The 21,266-nt window shown below is 44.7% G+C and overlaps 1 protein-coding gene across 1 annotated transcript in view; it reads right to left on the minus strand.

Annotated features, from left to right (window-relative positions):
* Positions 1–21,266, minus strand: part of LOC142290621 (mitochondrial ornithine transporter 1-like) — a 49,082-nt gene that overhangs the window by 20,622 nt on the left and 7,194 nt on the right. Inside the window, exons 3-4 of the mRNA XM_075334591.1 lie at positions 8,033–8,134; positions 5,487–5,745 (exon numbers count right to left, since the gene is read on the minus strand). Of these exons, the coding sequence (XP_075190706.1) occupies positions 5,487–5,745; positions 8,033–8,087 (314 nt within the window). The 5' untranslated portion in view covers positions 8,088–8,134. The remainder of the gene's footprint in view (positions 1–5,486; positions 5,746–8,032; positions 8,135–21,266) is intronic.

The following is a 21,266-nucleotide window of genomic DNA, read 5'->3' on the forward strand; positions in this document are numbered from 1 at the left end:
ACGCAAGTCTGGTCCTCCTATATGTTACGTATGTCGTCAGGCTGGGCACTATGCCAACAAGTGTCCTAGTCGTCAGGGAAACTCCCTGGCCTAGTAACCATTAGAGGGGGGTTACTAGAGACGTCTTCTGCACCCTCTAAGTGTTGTATCCCAGGTCAGCTCTCGTTATCTGAGAATACATGGCCTATTATGGCTTTTGTGGATTCCGGAGCTGACGGGACTTTTGTGTCCTCAGGATTTGTAAAGGGACACAATATTCCCTCTATCATGTTAGAGGCGCCTATTCCTGTCCGTGTTGTTAATGGAACTATGTTGTCTGACTCCATTACATTGAGGACAGTTCCCTTGCGCCTTTCCCTGTCTCAGGGTCACATAGAGGAGATTTCTTTTCTTGTTTTGCCTGAGGGTATAGACGACGTCCTTCTGGGTCTTCCATGGCTTCGGACTCATGCTCCTCACATTGACTGGGAGTCTGACAGCATTATTAGTTGGGGTTCGAAATGTCAGTCCCGATGTCTTCCCTTACCACCTAAGGTCGTTGCGGTTGCATCAACTGACCTCTCTCCCATACCTACACCCTATTTGGATTTCGCTGACGTGTTCTCCAAACAGGGTGCTGAGGTTCTTCCACCCCATAGGCCGTATGACTGTGCCATAGACCTTATCCCAGGTTCGGTTCCACCTAAAGGCAGGGTTTACCCCCTGTCGATACCTGAGTCGGAGGCCATGTCGACCTATATAAGAGAGAGTTTAGAGAAGGGGTTCATTCGTAAGTCTGTCTCTCCCGCGGGAGCTGGGTTTTTCTTTGTTCGGAAGAAAGAGGGTGATTTGCGTCCCTGCATAGATTACAGGGGTCTCAACGCAATCACAATAAAGAACAAATACCCATTACCTTTAATTTCGGAGCTCTTTGACAGACTGAGAGGAGCTCAAGTTTTTACGAAGTTGGATCTGCGGGGTGCGTATAACTTGGTACGAATTCGAAAGGGTGACGAATGGAAGACCGCTTTTAACACCCGAGATGGTCACTATGAATACCTCGTCATGCCTTTTGGGTTATGTAATGCACCCGCAGTATTTCAGGACTTCGTAAACGATGTGTTCAGGGATTTACTGTTATCCTCAGTAGTGGTGTATCTGGACGACATCCTGATTTTTTCTCCTGATCTGGAGACTCATCGTCAGGATGTCGTTCGTGTCCTTTCCCGTTTAAGGGAGCACTCATTGTTTGCTAAACTCGAGAAATGTGTATTCGAGCAGTCCTCATTGCCTTTTTTGGGTTACATTATCTCACAAGAGGGTCTGGCTATGGATCCTGCGAAGCTCTCTGCTGTCCTGCAATGGTCCGAACCTCATTCCTTGAAGGCGGTGCAACGCTTCTTAGGATTCATAAATTATTACAGGCAGTTCATACCCCATTTTTCTACTTTGGTGGCCCCTTTGGTGGCCTTGACTAAGAAAGGTGCTAATCCCAAAGCCTGGTCTACTGAGACATCTCAGGCTTTTGAGGCAGTAAAAAGACACTTTTCAACTGCTCCCGTTCTTCAAAGACCCGATGAGAATAAGCCCTTCCTCTTAGAGGTTGATGCCTCTTCAGTGGGTGCTGGTGCGGTCTTGTATCAAAAGAACGGTGCAGGTAGAAAAAGGCCGTGTTTCTTCTTTGCTAAAACCTTTTCACCGGCAGAGAGAAACTATACCATTGGGGATAGGGAACTGCTCGCCTTGAGATTAGCCTTGGAGGAGTGGCGTCACTTGCTGGAAGGAGCGAAACATCCTTTCCAGGTCTATACAGACCATAAGAATCTGACGTACTTACAAACCGCTCAGCGTCTGAATCCTCGCCAAGCCCGCTGGTCCTTGTTTTTCTCCCGCTTTCACTTCTCCATCAACTATCTGTCTGGGAGTAAGAATAACAAGGCAGACGCCCTGTCTCGCTCTATGCTTTCTACCCAGGAAGAGATTGACGAACCTCGTCTTATCCTTCCCTCCAGGGTTTTTCATACGCTCTCCCCTGTGACGTTAGACCAAATCCCACCGGGCAAGACCTTTGTTCCGCCTGATCGACAGAATGATATACTGTCATGGGCCCACACCTCAAAGGTGGGTGGGCATTTTGGTATTAGGCGGACACGAGAGTTACTGGAGAGGTGGTATTGGTGGCCACACTTAGCCAGCCACGTCAAGAGATATGTCGGTTCCTGCTACTCGTGTGCTCGCAACCGTCCATTACGGCAGAGACCGGCTGGGCTCTTGCATCCTTTACCAGTGCCAGATAGACCATGGGAGGTGGTAGGCATGGACTTTGTGGGTGATCTTCCATGTTCACAGGGACATAGATTTGTGTGGGTCATTACGGACCATTTCTCCCGGATGGTTCATCTCGTACCGTTATCGAGAATCCCATCTTCCAGGGTACTAGCCAAACTATTCCTCAAGCATGTCTTTAGGCTTCACGGGATGCCAGATCGTATCATTTGTGATAGAGGCCCGCAATTTACTTCCCGTTTCTGGCGAGATCTTTGTAGCCTTCTGCAAATTGAGTTGAATTTCTCTTCGGCATACCATCCGGAGACTAATGGTTTGGTTGAACGTACCAATCAATCTATGATTATATACCTTCGACACTTTGTTGCTGAGAACCACGATAACTGGTCCTCCCTCCTACCCTGGGCAGAATTTGCCCTTAACAATTCGCTGGCTGAGGCCACTGGGCAGACACCGTTCGTACTCAATAATGGGCAACACCCTAGGGTACCGGTACCGTTTCCCGCTGCTGCACCTCCTCCTCTTGTGGCCGACTGGGCAACTAATGCCAGAGAGGTTTGGGATCGGACTCAAGAGTCGATCCAAGCAGCTAAGGACCGTATGAAGACGGTGTCCGATCGGTTTCGTCGCCCGGCTCCTGTCTTTTTTCCAGGGGACTTTGTGTGGCTCTCTGCAAAACACGTGAAACTTAGAGTGAGCTCTGTCAAATTTGCTCCTCGCTTCCTGGGTCCTTATGAGGTTCTTCGACAGGTAAATCCTGTAGTCTATCAATTGAAGTTACCTGTCCATCTTAGGATTCATGACAAATTCCATGTCTCACTGCTAAAGCCGGCTATTTTACCTCACGCTCGTGAAGTGCACTCTCCTGCCTCTGATTCCTCTCGCTCTAGCTATGAGGTACGAGCCATAGTTGGTTCTAAGATGGTTAGAGGGCGCAGGTTCTTCTTGATAGATTGGGAGGGCTATGGCCCGGAACATCGCTCTTGGGAGCCTGAGGAGGCTGTCCATGCTCCCGACTTAGTTGCCGATTACCTGCGTCGCCGGGAGGGGGGCCCTTGAGGGGGAGGTACTGTTACGGTTGCTGCGAGCACTGGAGACTATGTCCAGATTTCTTGCTACTGCACATGTGCGAGCGCTGGAGACTAAGTCCAGATTTCTTGCTACTGCACATGTGCGAGCGCTGGAGACTAAGTCCAGATTTCTTGCTACTGCACATGTGCGAGCGCTGGAGACTAAGTCCAGATTTCTTGCTACTGCACATGTGCGAGCGCCGGAGACTAAGTCCAATCTTGGAGCCATTGCACATGTGCGGGTGACATCATCGCTGACACGAGGTCACATGTCTCTGACACCTTCTATGCCGATTGGTCGCTGGTCATGTGCTTGTGACGTCTTGCTCGGTGATAGGCCAGCATGACGTCACTCCTGTCGTTCTGGCAGCGGATTGGCTCTGGTGTCCTCCATCTTGGATGAGGCACAGAGTCTATATAAGACCCTGACACACGCCGCATGGTGCTCAGTCCTCTTGGTTCATGCATATGAGTAGACGCTCTGTGCGCGTTCCTCTAGGCATTCCTCTGTCTATGCTAGGTGAGCGCTACCGGCAGGGTAGCGTTCTTATACCTTACAGCTTCGGCTGCTGTCCGTATCCTTACCTCTTAGGGGAGCGGACATAGGCAGGTGCCTGAGGCACATGGTCTGGCTGGGCCTTGTGATTCTACTCGTAGGTGGACGTTGCCGCTAGGGTAACGTTCCTTATACTGCGTCTGGCAGTTGTTCGTATCCTCGCACACTAGGGGAGCGAACAGAGGTAGGAGCTTTGTGCGGCTTACGCTGCTGTTCGTCTCTTTTGCACCACTAGAAGAGCGGACCTAGGCAGGTGCCATATCTAGTGGTTCGTGTCCTCGCACACTAGTGGAGCGAACGCAGGTAGGAGCTTTGTGCGGCTTACGCTGCTGTTCGTCTCTTTTGCACCACTAGAAGAGCGGACCTAGGTAGGTGCCATTTCGCACACATTGCCTTTGTCTCTGTGATTATTAACAGAGATCATTCCACACACCCTCCAAGTAAGGGAGGAATTGCTTTACTTACTTATTATATTCTTCTGTGAGTTAACAGAGGTATTGCACTCTGCCATAGTCTGCAGCAAAGTCTTTGCACGGTGGACCCTGACTGTCTGATACTCCTTTCAGTTATTATCAGACAGCCCCCCGTAACAGGTTCCTAGTTTGAGCGCTAGTCTTGGAGCCCCTAGTTCAAGTTACCATGTCACACCCATGACATGCATACCTTAACGAAAACCAAAAACTTAACATGGATTTCAATGAATGAAAAACAAGTTCTACTAAAACTTTTCATGCAAAACTTTACATCAACATTTTCAGTTCCTCCTGCTCTGTAACATGGCATTTTTGAAGTAACAGGTATGCTTTGGGCCTCTTTTACACATCCGTGAAAATCACGCACATTTTTCACGGACGTGTCAAAGGTGCGTATTGCCCCTGGTGTGCCGTGTGTATGGCACACGTGTGTTCTCCGTGTGTTAACCGTGATGGCACACGTGTGTTCTCCGTCTGTTATCCGTGATAACACACGGAGAACGGGAACTTTCTACTTACCTGTCCCTGGCTTTGCTGTCCGTGGTGCTGATCTTCGGTCTCCGGTCCTGCCGACTCCCCACTGCTGCTGCTTCCGGCCGCAGTGAAGTGAATATTCAATGAGCATAATGAGCGGTGGTCGGCAGCAAGTGACAGCAGCAGCAGAAACAGCAGGGCTGGAGAAGGTGAGTAAAGTTTTTTTTTTTTTCTCACAGACACATGTCTTCTCTAAGGTGCGTGTCACACGGAACACATCCGTGTGGTCCGTTTGCATTATGTGTGACACGTTTGCGTTCCGTGTGACACCTGTGATGCCGGAGAGAAAACGGACATGTCGTTGTGAGAAACACACGGACACGTGTAAGTACGGAACGGACAAACGTTCTGTGCGCAAATACTTACGTGTATCCAAAACCATAGGAATACCTAGATCTACGTGTGTACGTGTCTCCGGTACGTGAGAAAACTGCCAAACACGTACCGGAGGCACGTATGTGTGAAAGAGGCCTTAAATAGTAAAAAAAATAGAAAATAGAAAACTGTTGAAAGTTTTTCTGTAAGTTTCTGTATTGCTTTGACAAGTTAAACAGATATTGCTGGTTCCTGGTTCTCCCATAACCTTACCTGAGAGGTGCATTCTTTTCCAAGCCCACAATCCTCCTCACAACTCTCTGGCAGAAACCATAGCTCATAAAAAGGACAGAGTTCTCTGATATGTTTGCCAGAAGAGCTGGGCTGGTCCCTTTGTAGAAACCCCTGAACCCCACTTGTCTGTATGTCTTCGCTGCGCAGTCTATAAGGCCTCTGTATAGATTAGGGAACGTCTGCATCTTCACCTTGGCAGTGTCAAATGGCTGTCCGGTCAGAACACATGCCGTCCCACCTAAAGTATGTATATAATGCATACATGTTAAATTAATTTCCTGACATTATGTTTATAAATAACTATACATTGGCAGTGTACCTATAGCTCTATATTAGACATAAGTATACATTGATACACTACGACAATTGTTGAGTTCTTTACATTTCATTGTTGCACTGTTGCTAAAGAGTACCTGTCACCAGTCCGGGGAGGCCCTTTTTTATTTAAGGAAAGAGTGGACAGTCCTTAATTGGTAATTTGTCTAAATATAAGTTTTTGCCAAAAGTGCTCAGAAGTAACCTTAATGCCTCCTTTTCTAGTAAACGTTGTACCCAAAGCTGGGGATTCCAGCATATGGAGCATGCACGATTCTGCAATGCATAGTGAAAGTAAGAGGTCTCGCTCCTTGCACTAAGGCAGCAATACCGGGTACTTTACTAATATGTTGCCGAACAGTAACATCATTATAATGGTAACCGTTGAATAACATCTTAGTAAAGTACATGGTTAGTGCAAAGAGCGAGATCCCTCTCTGTCACTGTGACATTATAGGATCACACTCCGTATTCATCTGGTTCTGAACACTTTGTCTCTGGGTGGATACTTAGGGGCACTTTGCACACTGCGACATCGCAGGTGCGATGTCGGTGGGGTCAAATTGAAAATGACGCACTTCCGGCATCGCATGCGACATCGCAGTGTGTAAAGGCTGGATGATACGATTAACGAGCGCAAAAGCGTCGTAATCGTATCATCGGTACAGCGTCGGCGTAATCCATAATTACGCTGACGCAATGGTCCGATGTTGTTCCTCGCTCCTGCGGCAGCACACATCGCTGTGTGTGAAGTCGCAGGAGCGAGGAACGTCTCCTACCGGCCTCACTGCGGCTTCCGTAGGATATGCGGAAGGAAGGAGGTGGGCGGGATGTTTACATCCTGCTCATCTCCGCCCCTCCGCTCTGATTGGCCGCCTGCCGTGTGACGTCGCAGTGACGCCGCACGACCCGCCCCCTTAACAAGGAGGCGGGTCGCCGGCCACAGGGACGTCGCACGGCAGGTGAGTGTGTGTGTGAAGCTGGCGTAGCGATAACTTTCGCTACGCCAGCTATCACCACATATCGCTGCTGCGACGGGGGCGGGCACTATCGCACTCGGCATCGCAGCATCGGCCTGCGATGTCGTAGTGTGCAAAGCCCGCCTTAGGGGCACTTTGCACACTACGACATCGCAAGCCGATGCTGCGATGCCGTGCGCGATAGTCCCAGCCCCCATCGCAGCTGCAATATCATGGTTATAGCTGCCGTAGCGAACATTATCGCTACGGCAGCTTCACATGCACTCACCTGCCCTGCGACGTCGCTCTGGCCGGCGAACCACCTACTTATTAAGGGGGCGGGTCGTGCGGCATCATAGCGACATCACACGGCAGGCGGCCAATAGAAGCGGAGGGGCGGAGATGAGCGGGATGTAAACATCCCGCCCACCTCCGTCCTTCCGCATAGCCGGCGTCAGCCGCAGGACGCAGGTAGGAGATGTTCCTCTCTCCTGCGGCTTCACACATAGCGTTGTGTGCTGCCGCAGGAACGAGGAACAACATCGTAACATCGGTCATTTCCAAATTATGAAAATGACCGCCGCTACACCGATGATACGATTACGACGATTTTGCGCTCGTTAATCTTATCAAAAAGGCTTTACACACTACGATATCGCCTGCGACGCCGGATGTGCGTCACTTTCAATTTGACCCCACCGACATCGCACCTGCGATGTCGTAGTGTGCAAAGTGCCCCTTAGTGTGTTCATTGCCATCCTGCCAACAAGTGTTTCCTTTGCTGTAATTTAGTCTGCACTATCATCCGGCGAGTGTAACTATTTAAAGCTTCCCCGGGCTTCAATTTCCCGCTCGTGATATTTCGGTACTGGACCCTGCTTGGAACTACAGCCTGTTTGTCTTGTGTTTCTCCTGGCAGATTATAACTTTTGGTTTACCTTATTTTACTCTGTACATTCCCCTAAATTCTTAAGGAGGTATGTGGAACCCTCGATGGCCACATAGGAAGCAAAAGTCCGAGTCGTCATCTGAGCTATCTAGTTAGGGTTGTGTCAGTCTGTGCAGGGGTCTTTAGGGACTGCACAGCTGAGACCTCTAGTCAGTACAAGGCACAGTAGCTTTAAGTAAGCCTTATGTTACATTATTTACTACATGTGCATAACAAGAATAAGGGAATAAAGTGGAAACTTAATTACTCTGTAAAGCACTGTGGAATATGATGGCACTATAAAAGCAATGCATAATAACTACCTGCGGCACCAGCGGTCAGGTCGATGACTGCCTGAATGGTATTATTTGTTTTCATGTTTTGTTGGTAGACTGTCCCCTGTCTTCATGTAGAATACTTTAGTTCTGGATAAAAGCACATTAGATTTCATATCAATAAATGTATACAGCGGATGAAATAACTATTGAACACACCACCACATTTCTAAGTAAATATATTTCTAAAGGTGCTATTGACATGAAATTATTACCAAATATCAGTAAACACAATCAATCCACATGGGCAAATAAATCAAACCAATGATATCCATAAATTAAGTTATATGTATAATGAAAAATGACATAAGGAAAAAGTATTGAACTAATGAAAAATGAGATGTGCAAAACGCCATGGAAAGTCATTAAACCAACTGAAATCTATCAGTAATTAGAAAGCAATCCTGCCACTTAGTGAAAATATCAGCTGGCTCAACTGATGGCCAATAAAAAGGTGTCTTATTACCATGATGCCACACAAGAAATATCTCATGATGAGTAAAACCAATGAGCTATCTCAACACCTTCACAACCTTATTGTTGTAAAACATACTGAAGGAATTGGTTACAGACACATTTCTAAACTACTGAAGGTTTCAGTGAGCACTGTTGGAAAATAATATTGAACTAGAAAGAACATCATTTAACCATAAACTGGCCACGACCAGGTGCTTCCCATAAGATTTCAGTCAAAGGAGTGAAAATAATTTTCAGAAGAGTTGTCCAAGAGCAAAGAACCTCCTGTAGAGAACCACAGAATGAACTGGAATCAGCCGGTACAATTGTTTCAAAGAAAACAATAAGTAATACACTCCACCTCCATGGCCTGTATGCATACTCATCAAGCAAGACTCCATTACTGAACAAAAAACATGTTCAAGCGCGTTTAAAGTTTGCTCAACAAGATTTGGACAAGCCTGTGAAATACTGGGAGAATATAGTCTGGTCAGATGAGAGCAAACTGCAACTCTTTGGATGCTATAATTCACACCATGTTTGGAGGACAGAAGGCACTTCATATCACCTCAAAAACACCATAACAGCAGTGAAGTTTGGAGGTCCATTTTCCAGGGTGTGAGACTGTATTTTAGCAGACGGCACTGGCAAACTTCATATAACTAAAGGAAGCATGAATGAACAAATTTAGAGTGACATTCTTGATAAAAATGCCATCTACCAGGAAGATGAAGATGAAATGAGGGTGGACAGTTTGGCAAAATAATGACCCCAAACACACAGCTAAGGAAACTCTCAACTGGTTTCAGAGAAAGAAAATAAAGCTGCTAGAATGACCCAGCCAATCACCTAACCTGGATCCAATAGAAAATTTATGGAAGGAAATAAAGCTCAGAGTTCATAGAAGTTATCGACATCTGGTGTCAAAGTCATGTCAATACCGTGTTTTTCCTAAAATAAGGCCTCCCCCAAAAATAAGCCCTAGCAGGTATTTTAAGCATTTTCAGACAGACTAGAGCTAGCCACCAAGTCGGCAGGATCTCAATAACTCTCAAAACCTTTAACCCCTGTACAGGGATTTGGAATTATACAAGGTCCAGGAGGTCGCTGCCTATGGAAGGCTGCAATCCAGGAAAGAGCTGTCGTCAGGCAGGGTCCAAACCAGGAGGCACAACAAGGGAGAAAATCAGCAGGCATGAGCGTAGTCAGGAAATCAGGCAGAGGTCAAAACCGGAGAAGGCAGCGAGGTACAAAAATGGCAGGCAGGAAAGTGGTCAATGAGCAGGCAGAGGTCAAAACACAGGGACCAATAGACAGAACAGAACAGGAACCAGATACTAGCAGGAATACAAAACTATCTCTGGCAGTGACCAATAGACAAGAGGAAGAATTAGAAGGGTGTGGTGTCTTTCCATTGGCTGTAGTGAATGGTTTTAACTTCAGCTGGAAGACACACGCCACCTACAGTAAGCCAGTAGTACTGCAGATCCCAGGGAAACCCAGCTTAGTCCACCAGAGCCACTGGCACCAACTCGTCTCCTATCACCAGCACAGTCCATGGCGGGAATACGGCGGCACCTGGTGACCGAAGTAGAAGTCGCAGGAGTGGACTCTGGTGAGGACGTGACACTAATATTGTCCTGAGTGTCCAGAAATTCCAGGACAGTCTGCAAAAATAGGGAACTTTTTTGCCCTGTCCGTAATTTTTTTTCAAGGTTTCCATGATTTTTTTTTCAACATAAGAAAGTTATACAGATTATTTTGACTGTAATTATCATTTTACAGTTCACAGTGAATGCAGCTGATGTCTTCATATCAGAATTATAGGCTGTAGACATGTATTACTTACTATTGTAATGATCTATTCTGGTTTTCCAAATTGTATTTAAAAAAATATTGTCTGTCCAAGCTTTTTTGATAAGCTGTCCAGAAAAAATAAAAAGTCAAGTTGGCAACCCTGGATGGAAGCCATGACACATGTGTGAGCAGAACCCGTAGGACAAGGAACATTGTATTTGGTTGCATGGCACTATCATTTTTTTCTATGCGTGATGCCAATAGGTTGTTGGAAATGATTGAGCTCGTAACAAACACGTTGAAGGCTCACATTCATTCTATTGATGGTAGATAAATCAGGAAATTAAATTATGAGGCCCAAGAACCCAACCATGTTGCAATCTACGTCTGTCTGCATCTAGTTTGCAGCATAGGCAAGGACCTGCCTGAATCACAGACATGAAAGGGACTGTCCAATTATATGATATTGATGACCTCTCTTTAAAATAAGTCATCAGTATCAGAGTGGTGGGAGGCATCCAGCAGTTGGTGGAGGTGCCTTATGTTGGACCCCTACCAATCTTATATTGATGATTTACTCTCAGAATAGTTCATCAATATCGATATGACCAAACTCTTTTAACAAAAAGTAAACTACAGTGAGATGCACCAAATCTCTACATCTTAAAAAATTTGCTGCATCTTCGAGCTGAATTATTAAATCAATTTCTTTGGAAAAAAATAAGCCAAGCTTATAATATCAGTCTATATCAGAATTCATGACAAGTGGCCCAGAATTGTCTTAACTCTTACATCTTTTTAATATATTCTTTCTTATTGACGAAGCTGTTTCATCATGTATTTTCATGAACTTGTTTGCTAAAGATATTTTTAGCACACTGACAATAGAGGAGACACCTACTTTTATATATATATATATATATCTCTTAAATGGATCAATATTGTGGGACCATGTTCCTCGGGCAATTGTGTAACAGATTCTGTCCTGACATTGCAAGAGTGAAAAGTCAGGCCAGGTGACTGCAGTGTAATGTGACCTTTATATCCTATGATCTGCTGTGCTATTTTTTTCCAGGACAGATTAGTTGTATTGATGAATTTGAACTTCATTTTGGTCATAAATGTTTCACCTTATGAGCAACCTGCTTTATAGCCCAAATGGATTTCTCTCTATGCATTTCAAAGAGGTAGACCATGTGGCCACACTTTGGAGCCTATGGGATAAGGAGGCCAACTATTACCTTCGCTATGAGCAATGTATACCTCCAGAATTCCAGCAATACTACCAAACATGTGAGAATAAAACCAGAGGGCAGCGCCTTCTTTCTCATCTAGAAGCAATACGAAATAAGCAGGGGCTGACATATCATTAGTGCAACCTGTGTGGCTGCACAGGGGCCTGAGAGATAAGAGGGCCCAATTCTACTTCCAAAACAGGTAGAATTTTGTATTATCGTGAGCTGTTAGGCTTTAAATAGCATATACTCTCCTTGCACAGGGACCCTCTTCTGTTTGTGTTCTCCAATGGAAATGAGTAAAGAGGGCAACAAGTCTTGTGATGGTGGTGTGTGATGATGACATAAGACAGAATCAGCAGGGGACCCCACTTGACTTCTTTAAAGGGCATCTGTCATTAGAATTTATCCTCCTAAGCCGTCTATACGGGTATGCCGGTCATAGCAAGGTGAATAAAGTGATACCTTGGTACCTGCGATCCGATATATTATTCCTGAGAAATCCATGTTTTTCTTAAAGGGAACCTGTCACCGGATGTTTATAATACTCACCTAACGGTCAGTGCGCTGCAGACTGGTTGGATGGGCGTCTCCTTTCTCCGGGTCCACGTCTCCTCTTTCGCCCATTTGTGTCCTCTTTCTTCTGAAGGTAGTGTGGATGACGCGTTCTATGTCATCTACACTAGCTGACACTGAGGTCCTGCTCAGGCGCACTTTGATATGCCCTGAGTAGGGCAGATCAAAGTATTGTAGTGCGTTTGCGCGGGACCTCAATGTTGGCTAGTGTAGATGACATAGAACGCGTCATCCACACTAGCTTCAGAAGGAGGACAAAAATGGCTGAAAGAGGAGGCGCGGACTCGGAGAACGGAGACGCCCATCTGACCAGTCTGCTCTGCACCGACCGTTAGGTGAGTATTATAAACATCCAGTGACAGGTTCCCTTTAATATGTTAATGAGCTGTTAAGATCTATTAGCCAGAAAGAGATCTCACCTAGAATCTTCCTCCAGAGCTTATTTTAAATGAAATGGGGGCTTTACCAGTGTGAGACATGTAATGACTGACAGTCTTCTTTCCTGATATACATCTCACCCCTTTCATTTAAAATAAGCTCTGGAGGCAGATACTCAAAGAAATCTAAGTCCTGTCCATAGACCATAGCAGCTCATTGTTAGATCTGTATAATGGCCACGCATTGTTAAATTGAAGTTGGTTTGATGATCTTCTGGAAAAGAGGTAGAAAGAGGTGCTCATCAGAAGACAACCTCTTTGAATACCTGTTTTTTTCTCCTCTTAAAAAAAAACCCAAAACCCCAAAAAAACAGCTTTATAACTAGTGTTTTAATTATTACTTTGCACTAATAATAATATTATACAATATATTATAGGTGTTATACATTTCTGTGCTTTTTTTTCTATAAACAATGTTTTTGTTAGGGTACATACTGTACATACATCCGATTCCTGGTCCCTATTTTTTAAAAGGACAGCACTCTGACCCCTTGTATGTAATAGAACCATTTACACATCCATTTTTTAATGTATCTGTGTGTACATGCCTTATTCTCATCTATTTTTGTGCCATTTAAGTCCATGGAGATCCATCAAAAACGGATGACAGATGGAAGATATCCTTAAACACCATAAAAAGTCCCCTATCTTTATATCCTTTCCAGGATCTTACAATCGTTTGCTCGTTTTGATGTCAGTGAAAGATTTGTAAAACAGACACAAAACAACAGGACTCGTAGTAATGACAGAAAAGGAAAGTGCACTCACCGCTTTCCGGTTTCCTCTGATTCTGATTTCAGATTTGTGGGACTTGAAAGGGAGCACATGGTTATGCACAGTCTGTCTATTTACACAGTGTCCTAATCCCGGTCACTAAAATGACATTTTCCCCTCTGTCTGTTTACATATTCCATTGTGACACTTTCACAATTCATTCCCATGTGATTGTCGCCAGTAAATGCTGGACATATACAACCTGGGTTATGGTATATGCTTCTTAAAAGACTATTGTAACATCAGTAGAGATGAGTGATTCTTTTAATATTCAAATTCGCTGACTTTGCTGAATTTTACACCAAAAAATTTGATTCCGGTAAATAAATTTCTAAAATGTAATTACTGGAAAGCTGGAAACTGCTCGTATAATACATGTTGGGGAGAAGAGATAAAGAGAGAGAACCTTGCTGACCATAGGAGCTTACACTCTACAGAAGAGAGGGAGGACACTGCTGACCATAAGAGCTTACACTCTACAGAAGAGAGAGAGGACCTGATGACCAAAGGAGCTTACACTCTACAGAAGAGAGAGAGCACCTGCTGACCATAAGAGCTTATACTATAGAGGAGAGAGGATCCCACTGATCATAAGAGCTTACACTATAGAGGAGAAAGAGAGAGCGACAAAGAGGACCATACTGACTATAAGAGCTTACACTCTACAGGAAAGAGAAAGGACACCACTGACCATAAGAGCTTACTCTCTACAGAAGAGGAAAAGGACCCTGCTGATCATAAGAGCTTACACTCTACAGAAGAGAGAGAGCACCTGCTGACCATAAGAGCTTACACTATAGAGGAGAGAGGATCCCACTGATCATAAGAGCTTAGACTCTACAGGAGAAAGAGAGAGCGAGAAAGAGGACCATACTGACCATAAGAGCTTACACTCTACAGGAAAGAGAAAGGACAACCACTGACCATAAGAGCTTACTCTCTACAGAAGAGGAAAAGGACCCTGCTGACCATAAGAGCTTACACTCTACAGGAGAGAGAGAGAGAGGATCCCCCTGACCATAAGAGCTTACATTATATAGGAGGGAGGACCCCACTGTTCATAAGAGCTTACACTCTACAGGAAAGAGAGAATACACCACTGACCATAAGAGCTTACACTCTACAGAAGAGGGAAAGGATCCTGCTGACCATAAGAGCTTACACTCTACAGCAGAGAGAGAGAGGACACCACTAATCAAAAGAGCTTACACTTTACAGGAGAGAGAGAGGACCCTGCTGACCATAATAGCTTACACTCTACAGGAGAGAGAGAACCCCACTGACCATAAGGGCTTACTCTACAGGAGAGAGAGGACCCTACTGACCATAAGAGCTTACACTCTACAGGAGAGAGAGAGAGGACACCACTGACCATAATAGCTTACACTCTACAGGAGAGAGAGAGGACACCACTGACCATAATAGCTTACACTCTACAAGAGAGAGAGGGAGGCCCCCACTGACCATAATAGCTTACACTCTACAGGAGAGAGAGAGGACACCACTGACCATAAGAGCTTACACTCTACAGGAGAGAGAGGATCCCACTGACTATAAGAGCTTACACTGTATGGGAGAGAGAGAGAAGACCACACTGGCCATAAGAGCTTACACTCTACAGGAGAGAGAGGACCCCACTGACTATAAGAGCTTACACTGTATGGGAGAAAGAGAAGACCACACTGACCATAAGAGCTTACACTCTACAGGAGAGAGAAGACCACACTGACCATAAGAGCTTACACTCTACAGGAGAGAGAAGACCACACTGACCATAAGAGCTTACACTGTACAGGAGAGAGAAGACCACACTGACCATAAGAGCTTACACTGTACAGGAGAGAGAAGACCACACTGACCATAAGAGCTTATACTCTGCAGAGAGAGAATGGTGCGGGGTAAGTTTTTTTTTTTTAAACTGCAAATCAAATCTCAAAATGTTTGAAGCGAGTTTCAGGAAATTGGACTCAAACTTGATCCTCCGTAGATCGATCCTCTCATTTCTAAACATAAGTGATAAATAGACAGGCGATATGTCATATTATAATTTTTTTAATTGTTCCATAATATTAGTCAGACTTTTTCCCGTATCACAGCCACACCTGGGTTCTTACTGCATTCTGTACACAACCATCATGCTGTCTCGATTTGCCTCTATCTCACTAGTTTTGCTTTATGGATCTTATTACAGTCAGCAGGAACATAAGGCTCACAGACTGAGAGCAGGAGCCTTGGATTTTTTGCTTTCTTGGCCTTTTTTCAGGGAATATGAATGATAACACAAAATCTTTTTATCCACTCACAGTTAGGGGTTGGGCGAAGCCATTTATTGTCAGACTACTGTGTTCTCTCTTTTTAAATCATAATGACAATCAAACACATCCAAATGACCCTGATCAAAAGTTCACATACCCTGGTGATTTTGGCCTGATAACATGCACAGAAGTTGACACAAATGGGTTTGGATGGCTCATCACCTGTGACCTGTTTGCTTGTAATCAGTGTGTGCATACAAGCTGAGTGAGTTTCTGGGATCCAGACAGACTCTTGCATCTTTCATCCAGCCACTGACATTTCTGGATTGTGACTCATAAGGAAAGCAAAAGAATTGTCAACAGATCTACAGGAAAAGATAGTTGAACTGTACAAAACAGGAAAGGAATACAAAAATATATCCAAGGAATTGATAATGCCAGTGAGCAGTGTTCAAAATGCGATTAACAAATGAAAACTCAGGGGCTCTGTAAAAACCAAACCACCATCAGGTAGACCAACAAAATCTCAGCCACAACTGCCAGGAAAATTGCTCGGGATGCAAAGAAAAACCCACAAATAACATCAGCTGAAATACAGGGCTCACTGAAAGTAAGTGTTGTGGCTGTTTCAAGATACACAATAAGGAGGCACTTGAAGAAAAATGGGCTGCTTGGTTGAGTCGACAGAAGAAAGCTATTACTGCGGAAATGCCACAGAGTATCTCCCCTACAATAGCCAAACAGCACAGAGACAAGCCTCCAAACTTCTGGAAGAAGGTCATTTGGAGTGATGAGACTAAAACCGAACTTGTTGGCTACAACTATAAACGTTACATTTGGAGAGGTGTCAACAAGGCCTATGATGAAAGGAACACTATTCCTACTGTAAAGCATGGAGGTGGATCGCTGATGATGTGGGATGTGTGAGCTACAAAGGCACAGAAAACTTGGTCAAGGTTAGTTGCTCATTAGTTGCTCAAAGAGTTGCTCATAAGGGGCAAGAACCAAATAATTATTATTATTATTATTTATTATTATAGCGCCATTTATTCCATGGCGCTTTACAAGTGAGAGAGGGTATACGTACAACAATCATTAACAATACAAGACAGACTGGTATAGGAGGAGAGAGGACCTTGCCCGCGAGGGCTCACAGTCTACAGGGATATGGTACAATAGGTGAGGACAGAGTTGGTTGCGCAGTGGTGTACTGGACTGAGGGCTATTGTAGGTTGTAGGCTTGTTGGAAGAGGTGGGTCTTGAGGTTCCTCTTGAAGCTTTCCACGGTAGTGGAGAGTCTGATGTGCTGAGGTAGAGCGTTCCAGAGTATGGGGGATGCACGGGAGAAATCTTGTACGTGATTGTGGGAAGAGGAGATAAGAGAGGAGCAGAGAAGGAGATCTTGTGAGGATCTGAGGACTAAGTTTGGGAACCTGATAAGTCACTTTAAAGTGTATAACTATAGCAAGGTCTATCAGCAATGCACAAGTAACTGGGGCTTCATTTATGAGATTTGCCTCACAGTAAAATTGTTCTGGTTTCCTATAGCAACCAGAGTGCAGATTTCAGCATTGAAGCTGCTTAGATAAATGAAAACTGAGCTCTGATTGGTTGCTGTGGACAATTAGAACAGTCTGACTGTGAGGCAGTTTTCATAACTGAGATTTGAGATCCTTTGGGACATATTTTCTACTTTATATATATTCATTTATTAGATCTCTGATCAGTGTTAGGTGATTACGAAGGGTCATAATACTAAGGATTGTTTTTTAAAATTCCACCCAAAAAAACAACTATCTATTCACACCTGAGACCTTGTAACATGAATGACACCGGGGAGGGACAATGGATAATCGGGTACAATTTGGCCATTTTCACTTAGGGGTGTACTCACTTTTGTTGCGAGCGGTTTTGACATTAATGGCTGTGTGTGGAGTTATTTAGAGGGCACACTACATTTACACTGTTATACAAGCTGTACACTGACACTGTACATTATATCAGTGTCATACCTTCAGTGTTGTCCCATGAAAAGATATAATAAAATATTTACATAAATGTGAGGGGTGTACTCAGTTTTGTGATATACTGTAGATGGAAATCCACTTCATTGTGTATCTTACCTTGTCATATTAAAATATTAAAATTTGATATATCTAACAATAAAATTGTATTGATACAGTGAGTTTATTCTGTGTCAGTGTTAAGCCTGCTTTACACGTTACGATTAAGCATACGATATCGTATGCGATCGTACCCGCCCCCCATCGTATGTGCGACACAGTCAATTTGTTGACCGTGTCGCACAAACGATTAAATCCCGTCACACGTACTTACCCGTCCATACGACCTCAATGTGGGCGGTGAACATCCACTTCCTGGAGTGGGAGGGACGTTCGGCGTCACATCGAGGTCACGCGGCAGCCGGCCAATAGAAGCGGAGGGGCGGAGATGAGCGGGACATAAACATCCCGCCCACCTCCTTCCTTCCGCATAGTCGGAGGGAGCCGCGGGACGCAGGTAAGCAATATTCATCGTTCCCGGGGTGTCACACACTGCGATGTGTACTATCTCGGGAACATTGAACAACCTCACGTTCAATTTTTAGGAATTGAACGACGTGCGTGCGATGAACGTTTTACCGTTCAATCGCAATCGTATGTAGCTGTCACACGCTACAATATCACTAACGATGCCGGATGTGCGTCACTTACGACGTGACCCCACCGACACATCGTAAGATACATTGTAGCGTGTAAAGCCCGCTTTACATTTCTTCGTGGATGTGCTCCAGGGATGGCTTCTTCTGTCATGGCCGTACTTATCCTCTGGGAAGATCTTGTGATAGAGGAGTTGTTATGATCAATATTGATGGGCAGAATGGTTGTGTATGTCCAAAAGCTTAACCTGTGTATTCAGGCCTCTGGTATGGACAATGGGGCAATACCATACCCTATATAAACTAGCCAGTATACTGCTGGGAGTTGCCAGGTATTGCTTGCTTTTCTCCTGCTTCTCTGGTATTATTTCTGATGGTTTTATCCTGATTCTCACCCTGCTTGTGACCCATATTTGTTCTGTCATGGTTCCTGACCTGACTTTGCTTTGACTGAACACCTTGTATCTGACCCTGGCTGTTACAGATTACTGTTTTGTGAGGATTGGGTTTTCTCTAGAATTTTCTCAATGTTGTAGCTTGAGCCATGTCTTTGGATTTTAGCTTTTTTGGGCTGATGACTTCAGACAGATTTACAGGGAATCTGTCACATCTAAGAGCAGCATGATGTAAGAGCATAGACCCTGATTCCAGCTATGCATAACTCACTGGGCTGTTTGCTGCAGTTTTGATAAAATCACTGTTTTATCTGCTACAGATCTACCAATTCTTTGAATGTTGAGTGTTGTATAATTGCACCCACACCACTGATTGACAGCCTTCTGAGTAAAGTCTGTAACGTCTAGCATAGAAGTAACCCCTAAAAAAACCTAATTTTATTATATATATACAGTACAGACCAAAAGTTTGGATGCACCTTCTCATCTCTAGAACAACTGTTAAGTGGAGACTTTGTGCAGCAGGCCTTCATGGTAAAATAGCTGCTAGGAAACCATTGCTAAAGACAGGCAACAAGCAGAAGAGACTTGTTGGGCTAAAGAACACAAGGAATGGACATTAGACCAGTGGAAATCTGTGCTTTGGTCTGATGAGTCCAAATTTGAGATCTTTGGATCCAACCACCGTGTCTTTGTAGAAAAGGTGAACGGATGGACTCTACATGGCTGGTTCCCACCGTGAAGCATGGAGGAGGAGGTGTGATGGTGTGGGGGTGCTTTGCTGGTGACACTGTTGGGGATTTATTCAAAATTGATGGCATACAGAACCAGCATGGCTACCACAGCATCTTGCAGTGGCATGCTATTCCATCCAGTTTGCGTTTAGTTGGATCATCATTTGTTTTTCAACAGGACAATAACCCCAAACACAACTCCAGGCTGTGTAAGGGCTATTTGACCAAGAAGGAGAGTGATTCGGTGCTACGCCAGATGACCTGGTCTCCACAGTCACCAGACCTGAACCCAATCGAGATGGTTTGGGGTGAGCTGGACCGCAGAGTGAAGGCAAAAGGGCCAACAAGTGCTAAGCATCTCTGGGAACTCCTTCAAGACTGTTGGAAGACCATTTCTGGTGACTACCTCTTGAAGCTCATCAAGAGAATGCCAAGAGTGTGCAAAGCAGTAATCAGAGCAAAAGGTGACTACTTTGAAGAACCTAGAATATAAGACATTTTTCAGTTGTTTCACACTTTTTTATGTATTTCATTCCACATGTTTTAATTCATAGTTTTGATGCCTTCAATGTGAATCTACACTTTTCAGAGTCCTGAAAATAAAGAAAACGCTTTCAATGAGAAGGTGTGTCCAAACTTTTGGTCTGTACTGTATGTAAAAAGCAATGGACTATAAAAAACACAGATAAGATAAAAACATATAGTTCATTGCAGCCAGGTGCACAAATAGGGAGGGCAGCAGAGGTTGCCACCATGAAAATTTATTAATAATGGCAGCCCAGTGCCTTGTCAATAACCCTAGTCTGCCCTGAACAACCCTATTAAACGGATAGAAAGTACAGTGTAAATTTCTGCAAAACAGAAAAATGAGTGATCACATCTGCATATCCATCACAGGGCAACAATGGTCAGACAATATAATTCAGTAAGGCTGCTTTCACACTACATTTTTTTTAGCATGCGTCATGAACGTTTTTTTGCTGCAAAAGCGGATCCTGTTTTTGCAAAGAAAAACGCATGCAAACGCATGTGTTATTTTGCAGGATCCTGTCACTTTAAGTTTATGGGCGGGCACTGGAGTCATGTGATCGGGAGTGAGGGGAACTGAACGTGAAAGACTGGGAGCCGACATCTGATAGCTGCGGATGCTGGTAACCAAGGTAAACATCAGGTATCTTGCTTGGATACCCGATATTTACCTTGGTTACGAGCGTCTGCAGCTGCAAGGAGCAGGACTGCCTGCTCACTGCACACGTAACCAAGGTAAACATCGGGTAACTTGCTTGGATACCCGATATTTACCTTGGTTACGAGCGTCTGCAGCTGCTAGGAGCGGGGCTGCCTGCTCCCTGCATACGTAACCAAGGTAAACATCAGGTAACTAAGCCCGCGGTTACCCGATATTTACCTTGGTTACGAGCATCCTCCGCTCTCAGGCGGGGGAGAGAGGAGAGAGAGGGAGGGGGAGAGGGGGAGGGGGAGAGAGAGACTGATCACGCGAGGCGGTTTCTGGGCATGCTCAGTAGAGCAAGCAGGATCCTGTCTATCAGCATGCCAGCGTTCACATGCGTTTGCATGCTGTTTAGTCAGGATCCAGCAATTTGCAGTATTTGGATGCAGCTCAAAAACGCTACAAGTAGCGTTTTTGAAAAAAGTTAAAAAACTGCAACTCGCTGGATCCTTACTATAACGCACGCAAACGCAGGTGAACGCATGTTGACGCGAGTCCATTGCAAATGCATTGAAATGAAAGCGCATTTGCACTGGATCCGTTTTTGCGTTAAAAAAACATTCAGGATGCATGTTAAAAAAACGTAGTGTGAAAGCCGCCTAAGCCGACAATGACATGGGAAATGAAAAGATGCTTATCAGACCATCAGTTCATAAAGTGTCTCAACGCATTT

The sequence above is a fragment of the Anomaloglossus baeobatrachus genome, chromosome 2 (assembly GCF_048569485.1).
Source record: "Anomaloglossus baeobatrachus isolate aAnoBae1 chromosome 2, aAnoBae1.hap1, whole genome shotgun sequence".
Classification (NCBI taxonomy): domain Eukaryota; kingdom Metazoa; phylum Chordata; class Amphibia; order Anura; family Aromobatidae; genus Anomaloglossus; species Anomaloglossus baeobatrachus.